The 13,371-nt window shown below is 48.9% G+C and overlaps 1 protein-coding gene across 1 annotated transcript; it reads left to right on the top strand.

The window, feature by feature from the left end:
- The first annotated feature begins 3,505 nt into the window (after nt 1–3,505).
- Nucleotides 3,506–10,470, top strand: LOC149427660 (zona pellucida sperm-binding protein 3-like). Its single transcript, XM_089667807.1, has 8 exons — nt 3,506–4,339; nt 6,476–6,588; nt 8,193–8,296; nt 8,367–8,544; nt 8,617–8,737; nt 8,815–8,906; nt 9,519–9,658; nt 10,228–10,470. Exons 1-8 carry the CDS (start codon nt 3,851–3,853, stop codon nt 10,452–10,454), a joined length of 1,464 nt encoding a protein of 487 aa, XP_089523933.1. The 5' UTR covers nt 3,506–3,850; the 3' UTR covers nt 10,455–10,470.
- The last annotated feature ends 2,901 nt before the right edge of the window (nt 10,471–13,371 follow it).

A 13,371-nucleotide genomic window follows, 5' to 3' on the forward strand; every position in this document is an offset into this window, starting at 1 on the left:
CCCTCCATATCATTTGATTCAGGTGTTCCAATCCCCTCCATATCATGTGATTCAGGTGTTCCAATCCCCTTCATATCATGTGATTCAGGTGCTCCAATCCCCTCCATATCATGTGATTCAGGTGTTCCAATCCCTCCCAATCATGTGATTTAGGTGTTCCAATCCCCTCCCAATCGTGATTCAGGTGCTCCAATTCCCTCCATATCATGTGATTCAGGTTCTCCAATCCCCTCCATATCATGTGATTCAGGTGCTCCAATCCCTCCCAATCATGCAATTTAGGTGTTCCAATCCATTCCCAATTATATGATTTATGCATTCCAATCCCCTCCCAATCGACATTCAGGTGTTCCAATCCCCTCCCAATCATGTGATTCAGGTGTTCCAATCCCTCCCAATCATGTGATTTATGCATTCCAATCCCCTCCCAATCGACATTCAGGTGTTCCAATCCCCTCCCAATCATGTGATTCAGGTGTTCCAATCCCCTCCATATCATGTGATTCAGATGTTCCAATCCCCTCCCAATCATGTGATTCAGGTGTTCCAATCCCCTCCCAATCATGTGATTCAGGTATTCTAATCCCCTTCCAATCATGTGATTCAGGTGTTCTAATCCCCTCCATATCATGTGATTAAGGTGTTCCAATCCCCTCCCAATCATGTGATTAAGGTGTTCCAATCCCCTTCCAATCATGGGATTCAAGTGTTCCAATCCCCTCCCAATCATGTGATTCAAGTGTTCTAATCCCCTCCATATCATGTGATTCAGGTGTTCCAATCCCCTACCAATCATGTGATTCATGTGTTCTAATCCCCTCCCAATCATGGGATTCTGGTGTTCCAATCCCTTCCATATCATGTGATTCAGGTTTTCCAATCCCCTCCATATCATGTGATTCAGGTATTCCAATCCCCTCCATATCATGTTATTCAGGTGTTCCAATCCCCTCCATATTATGTGATTCAGATGTTCCAATCCCCTCCATATCATGTGATTCAGGTGTTCCAATCCCCTCCCAATCATGTGATTAAGGTGTTACAATCCCCTTCCAATCATGTGATTCATGTGTTCCAATCCCCTCCCAATCATGTGATTCAGGTGTTCCAATCCCCTCCATATTATGTGATTCAGATGTTCCAATCCCCTCCATATCATGTGATTCAGGTGTTCCAATCCCCTCCCAATCATGTGATTAAGGTGTTACAATCCCCTTCCAATCATGTGATTCATGTGTTCCAATCCCCTCCCAATCATGTGATTCAGGTGTTCTAATCCCCTCCATATCTTGTGATTCAGGTGTTCCAATCCCCTCCCAATGATGTGATTCATGTGTTCTAATCCCCTCCCAATCATGTGATTCAGGTGTTCCAATCCCCTCCATATCATGTGATTCAGGTGTTCCAATCCCCTCCATATCATGTGATTCAGGTATTCCAATCCCCTCCATATCATGTGATTCAGGTGTTCCAATCCCCTCCATATCATGTGATTCAGATGTTCCAATCCCCTCCATATCATGTGATTCAGGTGTTCCAATACCCTCCCAATCATGTGTTTAAGGTGTTCCAATCACCTTCCAATCATGTGATTCATGTGTTCCAATCCCCTCCCAATCATGTGATTCAGGTGTTCTAATCCCCTCCATATCATGTGATTCATGTGTTCTAATTCCCTCCCAATCATATGATTCAGGTGTTCAAATCCCCTCCATATCATGTGATTCAGGTGTTCCAATCCCCTCCATATCATGTGATTCAGGTGTTCCAATCCCCTCCATATCATGTGATTCAGGTGTTCCAATCCCCTCCATATCATGTGATTCAGGTTTTAAAATCCCCTCCATATTATGTGATTCAGGTGTTTCAATCTCCTTCATATTATGTGATTCAGGTGTTCCAATCCCCACCATATCATGTGATTCAGGTATTCCAATCCCCTCCATATCATGTAATTCAGGTGTTTCAATCCCCTCCATATCATGTGATTCAGGTGTTCCAATCCCCTCCATATCATGTGATTCAGATGTTCCAATCTCCTTCCAGTCATGTGATTCAGGTGTTCCAATCCCCTCCATATCATGTGATTCAGGTATTCCAATCCCCTCCATATCATGTGATTCAGGTGTTCCAATCCCCTCCATATCATGTGATTCAGGTGTTCCAATCCCCTCCCAATCACGTGATTCAGGTGTTCCAATCCCCTCCCAATCATGTGATTCAGGTGTCCCAATCCCCTCCCAATCATGTGATTCAGGTGTTCCAATCCCCTCCATATCATGTGATTCAGGTGTTCCAATCCCCTCCCAATCATGTGATTCAGGTGTTCCATTCCCCTTCCAATCATGTGATTCAGGTGTTCCAATCCCCTCCATATCATGTGATTCAGGTTTTCTAATCCCCTCCATATCATGTGATTCAGGTGTTCCTATCCCCTCCATGGACACAGGTGTATACAATCAAGCCCCTAGGCATGCAGACGGCTTCTACAAACATTGGTGAAAGAATGGGTCGCTCTCAGGAGCTCCGTGAGTCCAAGCGTGGTCCCGTGATAGGTGGCCACCTGGGCAATAAGTCCATCCGTGACATTTCCTGTCTACTAAATATTCCACGCTGTGCCCATTATGAGGGGTTCCCACCATCCCTGTGCCGAGTTCCCGACTCTGTACGCTCACTGTGCCCATTATGACTGTGCCCATTATGAGGGGTTCCCACCATCCCTGTGCAGAGTTCCCATTTCTGTACACCCGCTGTGCCCATTATGAGGGGTTCCCACCATCCATGTACTTAGTTCCCGGGTCTGTACACCTGCTGTGCCCATTATGAAGGGTTCCCACCATCCCTGTGCTGAGTTCCAGGGTCTGTACACACGCTGTGCCCATTATGAAGGGTTCCCACCATCCCTGTTTTGAGTTCCTGGGTCTGTACACTCGCTGTGCCCATTATGAGCGGTTCCCACCATTGCTGTGCTGAGTTCCCGGGTCTGTACACCTGCACTGCCTATTATGAGGGGTTCTCACCATCCATGTGATGATTTCCCGGGTCTGTACACCTGCTGTGCCCATTATGAGGGGTTCCCACCATCCCTGTGCAGAGTTGCCAGTTTTGTACACCCGCTGTGCCCATTATGAGGAGTTCCCACATCCCTGTGCCGAGCTCCCGGGTCTGTACACCCTCTGTGCCTATTATGAGGGGTTATCACCATCCCTGTGCTGAGTTCCCGGCTCTGTACACCCACTGTGCCCATTATGAGGGGTTATCACCATCCCTGTGCTGAGTTCTCTGGTTTGTACACCCACTGTGCCCATTATGAGGGGTTATCACCATCCCTGTGCTGAGTTCACAAGTCTGTACACCCGCTGTGCCCATTATGAAGGGTTCCCACCATCCCTGTGCGGAGTTCTTTGGTCTGTACACCCACTGTGCCAATTATGAGGGGTTATCACCATCCCTACACTGAGTTCTCTGGTTTGTACAGCGAGTCCATTGTTCTTCTGAGCCCCAAAATAAATCTCTCCTGCTGGCATAACTGACATTAGTATTGTGGTGTAGCATCGATTGTACACGATCCAATCATTGATCAGCACTGTGAGATTCCCCTCCTCCATGCATCTTGTGTAGTGCACTCCATGTGGATCTGATTTCAGTATAGGGATGAATCTAGTCTTCTTCTCCGGTGATCTCCAGGTGGATGAGGTGACCTCCATTAGTGGCTCCACCTCCCATCCATCATGCATGTTAGTTCCAGCCATTGGGTGTGGAGATGATTGGCCCCAGCTGGGAGTATTAGTGGTTAGTGGGCGGGGTATAAAGGACGGCTCTCTTCTCCTCTCTCATTGTGGTGCCTCCTATGGACAGGATGGGGTTTCTGGTGAAGGGTAGTTGGGTGATGGTCCTCGCTCTGGTGTATTGCTCAGAGTTTGGCTGTGGTGGAGCCTTGGTGAGACATGGCCGCCAATCAGATTGGTGGAGGAACTACCAGCGGGCTCCGCCTGGCCAGGGCTCTTCTAGATGGGGCTCCAGAGAGTGGAATGCCCATCCTTCAGTTGTGGGGGTTGGGGCTCCTAGAGGTGGAACTTCTATGGGTGGAGTTCCATGGGGTTCACCTGCTGGACGTGTTGGTGGAGTTAGAGATATTCAGCGTGTGAGCTCCCCTATCAGTATCCAGTGTGGAGAGGACACCATGGTGGTCAATGTCCAGAGGGATTTCTATGGGATTGGGAAGCTGATCCAACCTTCTGATCTGAGTCTGGGGTCCCGAGGCTGCAAACCCAACTCCCAAAGTGACTCCATGATTACTTTCCAGATCAACTTCCAGGACTGTGGCAACACTGTGCAGGTAATCTTCAATGGTACCCTTGTGTCCATGTAATAGAATAGATGTCCCTCCATGGTCTTCACCTCCCGCGGGTCCGTGTAATAGAATAGATGTCCCTCCATGGTCTTCCCCCTCCCGCGGGTCCGTGTAATAGAATAGATGTCCCTCCATGGTCTTCCCCCTCCCGCGGGTCCGTGTAATAGAATAGATGTCCCTCCATGGTCTTCCCCCTCCCGTGGGTCCATGTAATAGAATAGATGTCCCTCCATGGTCTTCCCCCTCCCGTGGGTCCATGTAATAGAATAGATGTCCCTCCATGGTCTTCCCCCTCCCGTGGGTCCATGTAATAGAATAGATGTCCCTCCATGGTCTTCCCCCTCCCGTGGGTCCATGTAATAGAATAGATGTCCCTCCATGGTCTTCCCCCTCCCGTGGGTCCATGTAATAGAATAGATGTCCCTCCATGGTCTTCCCCCTCCCGTGGGTCCATGTAATAGAATAGATGTCCCTCCATGGTCTTCCCCCTCCCGTGGGTCCATGTAATAGAATAGATGTCCCTCCATGGTCTTCCCCCTCCCGTGGGTCCATGTAATAGAATAGATGTCCCTCCATGGTCTTCCCCCTCCCGTGGGTCCATGTAATAGAATAGATGTCCCTCCATGGTCTTCCCCCTCCCGTGGGTCCATGTAATAGAATAGATGTCCCTCCATGGTCTTCCCCCTCCCGTGGGTCCATGTAATAGAATAGATGTCCCTCCATGGTCTTCCCCCTCCCGTGGGTCCATGTAATAGAATAGATGGCCCTCCATGGTCTTCCCCCTCCCGTGGGTCCGTGTAATAGAATAGATGGCCCTCCATGGTCGTCGCCTCCCGCGGGTCCGTGTAATAGAATAGATGGCCCTCCATGGTCGTCGCCTCCTTCTACAGGTCCATGGCTGGCCTTCACCTACCCTTTTCTGACTTCACCCACCTGGTTCCTGTACTGCAGGTTTGTCCAAATGATTGTGTAGCTAATGGTCCATTGAGATGGACTTTCTCCCATGGTTGTCCTGTCCACACCCCCCCCCCCTTCTAATTTTTGGGGTTGACATTTTCTGCATGTTTAACCAAAACCATTTTTTCCACTGTCTATATTGGTGTGAGGTACAGTAGAACTGTTAGGGACTTAAAAATCCCAAATGTTTTAGGTTAGAACCCCTGTTTGGGTTTTTTTGCCATTTGTGTCCTATTGGGGAGGTTTCTCTCATATCGAAGTCCTCACACACGGGATGTTTTTACAGCAGCTGTTTGACTTTTTTTGACACAGTGAACTCCTCAGCATGTTATCCTACGTGTCCATACAGACTGGAGGTTTTTCTGGCATTAGAACACTTTTACAGCTAAAAAACATGACAAACTGCTATTTTTAGACTTTCTCCAAAAAAAAGAAAATGGGGGGGGGGGGTTAAAAAAAAAAAGCCACTAAATGCTGAAACACGTGTTTTTTACTTGCCTTTATACAGCTAATGTTACCAGTGTCATTAAACTGCCCCACCAGTGTATGGAGCCTAAAACAGTAAGTGGGGAAGTCCATGGTTGTCACCAGAACCAGTATCCCCATAGGATACAAATTAACCTGATGGGGGTTCTGCACTCCAAAAACTTTCCTTAACGCACAGATCTTATGGGAGTGCTGTCACTCTAAAAAGCTGCCAGCCAGCGGGTGTTTACTTGCTGCATGCTTGTTTTGGGTCAGTAAGTAGTGTAAACCGTGTAATATGTAGATGGGTAAGTCTCCCCTGTTATGTTCATCATTTGCTGGAAGGGGGAGGTAAATGTTTAGTGTGGTTGTGTGTGTGTGGTTTTTTTTTTTTTTTTTTTTTTTTTTATATAATACTTGCATGCTGGTGGCATGAAGCCACATGAGAACCTGTCATGCAGTAAGGGGGTTGCTGTTCCTAGCTGTGCTGAGTTGCTAATCTGAGAAGCTTGTGACTCCTGTGACGCAAATCCTTATGTTTCGTGCCTGGTCTTAGAAATGGGTCAAACAGTGGCTTCATTCCTGGTCTTAGTTTGGTGGCTTGGTGCCTGGTCTCAAATTGGCCAAATAATGGTGGATTCCCATGATGGTAGCTTATGTTGTATCACTCCCCCTTTTATTTATTTTTCCTCTGCACAGATGATTCAAGACTGGGTGATCTACACCACCAACCTGACGTACAGCCCAACCTCCTCCATCCCAATCATCAGAACCAACCCAGCTGTGGTCCCCATAATGTGCTTCTACTACCGGTGAGTCAACACTGCTGGATGAGCCTACACTAGGGTGCCATGCAGGTCCCAGGCTATGTTCAGCATCTGGTCAATCTTTGGACAGCGTGAGGTTGAACCCTCTGTTGGAAATCTTGGCAGGGACATATGGCAAGATAAATCCCATATATGTCCTTTTCTGTGTGTCCCCCTCCTAGGTAGCTAGGGGGAGCCAAGTTAATTCTTAGACGGCGGAGTAGCAGCCAGGGAGAAAGAGGGATGGCATTTGGGTTAGGGCTGAGGGGCTCTGAAGATTGGCTCTCAAACTTCCCCCCCTGATCTAGAGACTTGGAACCCACTCCTGAATTCAGTGGGTGAGAGGGAGCTGGTCTGTGGGGGATTGGCCAGGATCCCTTGAGAGCAAACAGGAGGCTTGACATAGGGGTCAATACAGCCCTTAAGAGTGACCAAGCCTGCTCAAACAGGTAGAGTTTGGGTGGAAGATGGAGAGGGTCCTGCCAAGCAGCTGGAAGGGATGATCTCTCAGCTTTCTCATCCCCTGAGGGACAGCCTGGGAAGAGCGGAAGGAGTTGGCTCAGTCTCAGAGCTTATGTTGGTGGCTGCCTTAAACTGAGTAACCCCACAGGGGCTGGATAAGAGGAGGGGGCATTTGGGTGGGAAACCTGACTAGCCCCCATCTGGGACTGCTTTCATCTAAAGTGGCAGCTTTTGGGTCCTCTTGCCCAGGGATTCCCTCAGGCAGCTGGGTGAATAAATTTCATCTGGGGTCTTAGGTGGTATGCAGGGAGAGGCTGGATAGCTCTCCAAGAGGAGAACCCTTCTGAGCACTTGCACATAGTTCCAGGAAGTTGTCCTCAGTTTTGCAGTTCCTTGGGTATCCTTCATCCAAGTTTCAATCCCTAATAAAATCCAGAAAACAAAAGTTCAAGGACTGTTTGCAGTCTTTGGTGTGAGAGGCTGGAAGTAAATGTCTAGTGCTTCAGGACTATAAGGGGACCCAAATATTTGACTCGAGGGGGTAGTGCTACACCTAGCTGGTTTGCACTGGCAGTCCACTTGAACATTATAGGCTCAACAGATGGCTTTAGGTACACCTTGGCTAGCTGCTCTTGACATCAATGGGCTTTATATCCTGTGACTGCAACCTGACCCTTCTACTGCAGTGATGACCAATTTCCTCTTGCTAAGAATGTATTCATGGGAGGATCAGCTTTGACAATGATAGGATTGCTTAAGTTTTGTTATGTTGGAGAACCTCATGGTAATGATGGGGCTCCCTCTTATTGTCCCTGGAATCTTTAAAATGTCATCTTTAGCAATGTTGGGGTGATCGTGAAGATATCGGTTTAACCAGGTTTGAAAGGGAACTAGGGACAATATGGCAGTTGCTCATGGTCACTCTAGAGATGCAGGCCTCAGGAATGTTGTCCCAATTATGGCTTCACTATCACTTCATTTTGTCACTGTCCTTCAAGGAATCAACCAGACGGCCTTCCTTTAACTTGTTGGATTGTGTAGTTGTAACCAGGATGACAACCCTCAGCCAAGTCAGTGATGGACAGGACATGTATAGGACTTTGTGACACTAAATGACTCATTACTGACCATGATTGGGTTCTATGTAGGCACGGTAATGTGAGCAGCCAAGCCATTAAGCCAACCTGGGTTCCATTCAGCAGCACTGTGTCCTCAGAAGAAAGGCTGTCCTTCTCTTTGGTCCTGATGACTGGTGAGGAATATGGGTGATTGGAAGGGAGGGGGGATGGTTTTACATTTACTAATCCCTTTCTTCTGTATAGAGGACTGGAGTGGTCCCAGACGTTCTCCCATCTACCAGCTTGGAGATATGATCCACATACAGGCCTCTGTGGATACTCGCAACCAAATTGCCATGATCGTGTATGTTGACCGATGTGTGGCCACCATATCTCCTGATGCCACCTCTTCTCCAAGTTATGACCTTATTTCAGACAATGGGTATGTTCCTTCAGTGGGGGGAGAGGGCTTGCCATATGACCCAGTTTTGTTTAAGTGACCATTTTTCTGCAGCTGTCTGGTTGATGGAACACAAGCTGACTCCTCCTCAGCCTTTATCATTCCAAGGGTCCAGTCAAACACTCTACAGTTCACGGTGGATGCCTTTCGATTCCTAGGAAATGATGCATCTCTGGTGAGCACTCTCTAAATATTTCTACAAGGCCCTGATCTGTGCAACCAACTCAACCTATTAAAACCTTCTTCTTCCAGATCTATATAACCTGTTACCTGAGAGCTGCTGCTGCCACCCAGGTTCCTGATCCCATGAACAAGGCCTGTTCCTATAGCAAAGCTGCCAACAGGTGAGACTCTTCAATGGTTGGGGGTCCATGAATTACTGCTTTTCATAGCATCTTGTCTGTGTAATGGAGTCACTTCTGCATGGATCTAGTAACCAGTGATTGGAGAAAACTTCATTCACATACAACAGGGTGGATTCCTGAAACAAACTGTCTAAATGGAATGGTGCACAGGCATTATTTTGGGGCCCTTCCCATACCATGTGCACTGGTTACATGACTGGCTTAGACAAGTAACTGCTTGGGCCAATGGTTGGCCTAAAATCTTCAGTACCAGCATGATCAGTTATGGCTATGGTGATCCTAAATCTCAGACACTGGTCAGCTCCAAGGGCCCCCCCCCCCCCCCCCAGCATGTAGAACCTTCTATTTGGGAAGGATACCAGATTGGGGTTTAAGAGTATTTGAAACCCAGACTGTACTTCAATCCCCCCATTATGTGCTCCTAGTACACTTGGGGCCAATCCCTCCTGATGCAATAGGGCACATTAAGCTACAGTACCAAGTCCTTTCAACATGAGGTAAATGTCGAAGTACCCAACAGTTTGTCTTCATGCTTCCAGTACATCTTCTAAAACCCAGGCTGTGACACTGACATTGGCTTGTCTTCTCTAGCTGGTCTGCAGTTGAGGGCCCCAGCAGTATCTGTCAGTGTTGTGGGACACCAGGTACCTGCAGAAACCCTACTGGCCTGACAGGAGGAAGGAGCCAATTTAGAAGACCAAGAACCTTTGGGAAGAGGGAAGCCTTAGATGGTGAGTTCTTAACATGAGGCTGCTGTACACAATGGTATGGCCTTGGGTGATCACTGGATCAAAGGGGCTCCTTTTTTTAATGGGGGTGTGCTGAGAAACTGATTGCTAATGGATCTCTCATGGTACAAATGTGTGGGAATACCCTCAGAGCTTGGACAGGGACTCCACACCCTATTTTGGGAGGGTGGGGTGCACTGGTGATATGGCAGCTTGTGGTGCTCCCCTGACTGGAGTAACTGCAGTGTCAGTCTCAGAAGGGATCAGTATCTGGTTTTTGCTGGAGAGGATTTGTCTTTCTCCTTCTGCAGGGGGCTGAATAGAGCCAGCCCTTGTCTTTAGTCCAGGGGTCTATGATGCCATTTTAGAGGTCACTGCAAGTGACCAGGGATGTGAGGAACACAGGTGGCAATGCATGGAAGGCTAGAACCCTGATGGCTTCACATTACTGTAGTGGCCCTTGCTGGTCCCATAACTAGAATATAGAGGGGAGATTCCCCCAATAAGGACTCATGGCAATGAAAATCAAAGGTTGTAGAGATGTCACCTGACCCAATCTGCTTCTCCCACAGAACCAAACATGGAAGAGGAACAATCGGTGACTTCTCTGGGACCTCTGCTTGTGATTGGGCCACAACAAAGTGACATCACAGCTGCAGTGAAGGAGGGGCCTGCCCCCACAGAGCTCTGGTGGTTGGTGGCTGTGGGATGTCTCAGTCTTCTAGTAGTTGCTGTGTGCACGGTGCTCATCGTGAAGTCTCTGAAAAAGCCGCAATGTGTACTGTCTGTGCAAAAATAAAGACCTTCTCATTTAATCTGATCTCTTGCTTATTTATATAGGTGGCAATGTTATAAAGTTGTGGATTCCTAACATCTAGATATGGGGGGGGGGGGTCTCAGATGTTCCAATACACATCAGTGGACAGAAGTTGAGGTCAGGTGTATGGGGCCACAAGGGCACCATGGAGGATAAAGGTGACGGGTTTGGATCTGAAGGCTGGCACTTGGGGAATGGGAGGTCAGAGGGACGATGACGACTCTGCTCTGAAACTCATCCAACATCTCCTAGTCTGAGCCAAAATTGTTGGCTTGCACCATCTAGTTGTGGAGATTAAGGGGGTGTTGTCTGAGCTAGGGTGACCACACCTTTCTACAGACTCACTACAGTGAGTTCATGACCTCCAGGACAGGAAGTCATGAACCTCTCACCACGGCATGTAGTAGAGCCCTGCAGGAGCTGCCATATAAGATGGTTCCTCTGGTCTTTGCCTCTACCTCCTCAAGGGCCTCGGCCCCTCTGGCTTGCCAGGATGAATGTACAAGGCAAGTAAATGGTGAAGCCTGGCAAACTTCTATTACCCAACAATGGCTCCAGAACAAAAGCCCCAAACCAGTCGGCAAAGGGAATTCCAACCGATCACTAACAGCAAGGACTAAGCGTGTGATGACCAGATCAACCTAACTGGTGACGGCACCACCTTGAATGACGGTGAGTGGCAAAGCTTGGCCTGATACTGCCGGGACTGGACTGCCAGTGTGCAGGAATGGTGGCTATGCTAGGCCTGAGCTGGGTGGGGTAGGTACTGTCCATAGAAATGGAAGGGACAGTCCTGTATGTCCTTCTGCTGGCTATTGTTGGGGCCCTTTTTAACCACTTCCTCTCCTGAGGGGAAAAAAAGCCCCAACACTGGGCAGGAATGGGTTGACTGTGCTGGGAGTGTATTTTTTACTAGGGGGTGGGGTGTTGGTGCTTCACTGTAATCACACTGATCAGGATGGCTGTGCAGTGTGCCTGAGTTGACAGGGAGAACTGTTTGTAAACCAACCGGAGATGCTCGGTAATCACTGGATGAGGACCTGATGCTTGACTGTTGCAAATAATGGAGCGGGTAGGGTGCATGCGTGGCTAATACCCCCCCCCCCCCCCATGCAAAATTACATATGTGATCTTGCACACCCCTGCCTCTCAGTTTATCTGCTATAGGGCGGGCAGGAAGCGGATGAGCATTTGTGCACAGAAGATGTCAGTAACCAGTATGCTGGTTTACTGAATGTCCTGCTTCCAGTAACTGTCCCTGCTAGCAGTGAGCCCTCACCAGTCCCTGTGGGGGTGAGGGGCCGGGCCCTTGATCTTTTCCACAGAATGCCTCCAGTGATTGGGGGTGGAAGTAAAGGGTGAGAGGATGCCCTCTTCTCCCTGTGGTGAAGGTGCAGATGTGATCGCTGTGGTCTGGGGTGTCCCTGTCTCTGCTCACTCACCCCATGGATGATCTATGTGCGCATCCCACCACCTGCACTGCACGGAGGACAAGCTTTCTGGTGCAGGATGGTAAACGCTGTTCCACCACTCCCCTTCCTCAATGTCCTATTGGAAAGGTCAATACACCCCCAATTCTGTGTGAAAACCCACACTTCCCATGATCCTCAGCATTCCGCATTGAAGTCTATAGGCTTTCTCAGCTATAGCTCTCCCCTGGCTGGCATGTCTCCGCCATGTTTGTCCTCCAACATCTGGTTACAGTAAGAAGAGAACAAACACCAAAACCACGAATGTGCCGCACCACCAAATATTGGGGGGAGGGGGGATGGAAGGCAGGAATTTATTGAAATGGTTCTACCATCCATGGCCAATATAGGCACAGAAGAGTGTTGGCCCTCCACCATTCAGAAACTGCCTTGTATTTTCACAATTGCTCAGTGGCCTCCGCCCAAGGTGAGAAGTAAGGATGACATGATCTCTACCCCAACCAATCACAGCTCATCTTGCAGTTGGTGTTAGGGGCCCCCTAACTCTTCAGTGAGTGTAATTCGGGAGGCTGTCAGACAACAGACATACACTATATTGCCCCAAAGTATTGGGACCCGTCCCCTCCAAATCATGTGATTCAGGTGCTCCAATCCCCTCCATATCATGTGATTCAGGTGCTCCAATCCCCTCCATATCATGTGATTCAGGTGCTCCAATCCCCTCCATAGCATGTGATTCAGGTGCGCCAATCCCTTCCATAGCATGTGATTCAGGTGCTCCAATCCCCTCCATATCATGTGATTCAGGTGCTCCAATCCCCTCCATATCATGTGATTCAGGTGTTCCAATCCCCTCCATATCATGTGATTCAGGTGTTCCAATCCCCTCCATGGACACAGGTGTATACAATCCATCCCCTAGGCATGCAGGACGGCTTCTACAAACATTGGTGAAAGAATGGGTCGCTCTCAGGAGCTCAGTGACTCCAAGCGTGGTCCCGTGATAGGTGGCCACCTGTGCAATAAGTCCATCCGTGACATTTCCTGGCTACTAAATATTCCACGCTGTGCCCATTAAGAGAGGTTCCCACCATCCCTGTGCTGAGTTCCCGGGCCTGTACGCCTGCTGCACCCATTATGAGGGGTTTCCACCATCCCTGTGCCCATTATGAGGGGTTCCCACCATCCCTGTGCCCATTATGAGGGGTTCCCACCATCCCTGTGCTGAGTTCCCGGGTCTGTACGCCCGCTGTGCCCATTATGAGGGGTTCCCACCATACCTGTGCTGAGTTCCTTGGTCTGTGTGCCTGCTGTTCCCATTATGAGGAGTTCCCACCATCCCTGTGCCCAGTTCCCGAGGCCTGTACGCCCGCTGTTCCCATTATGAGGGGTTCCCACCATCCCTGTGCTTAGTTCCCAGGTCTGTACACCCACGGTGCCCATTATAAGGGGTTCCCACCATCCCTGTG

The sequence above is a fragment of the Staurois parvus genome, unplaced genomic scaffold (genome assembly GCF_062004578.1).
Source record: "Staurois parvus isolate SC_StPar_1 unplaced genomic scaffold, SC_StPar_1.0 ptg003600l, whole genome shotgun sequence".
In the NCBI taxonomy this organism is placed as follows: Eukaryota; Metazoa; Chordata; class Amphibia; order Anura; family Ranidae; genus Staurois; species Staurois parvus.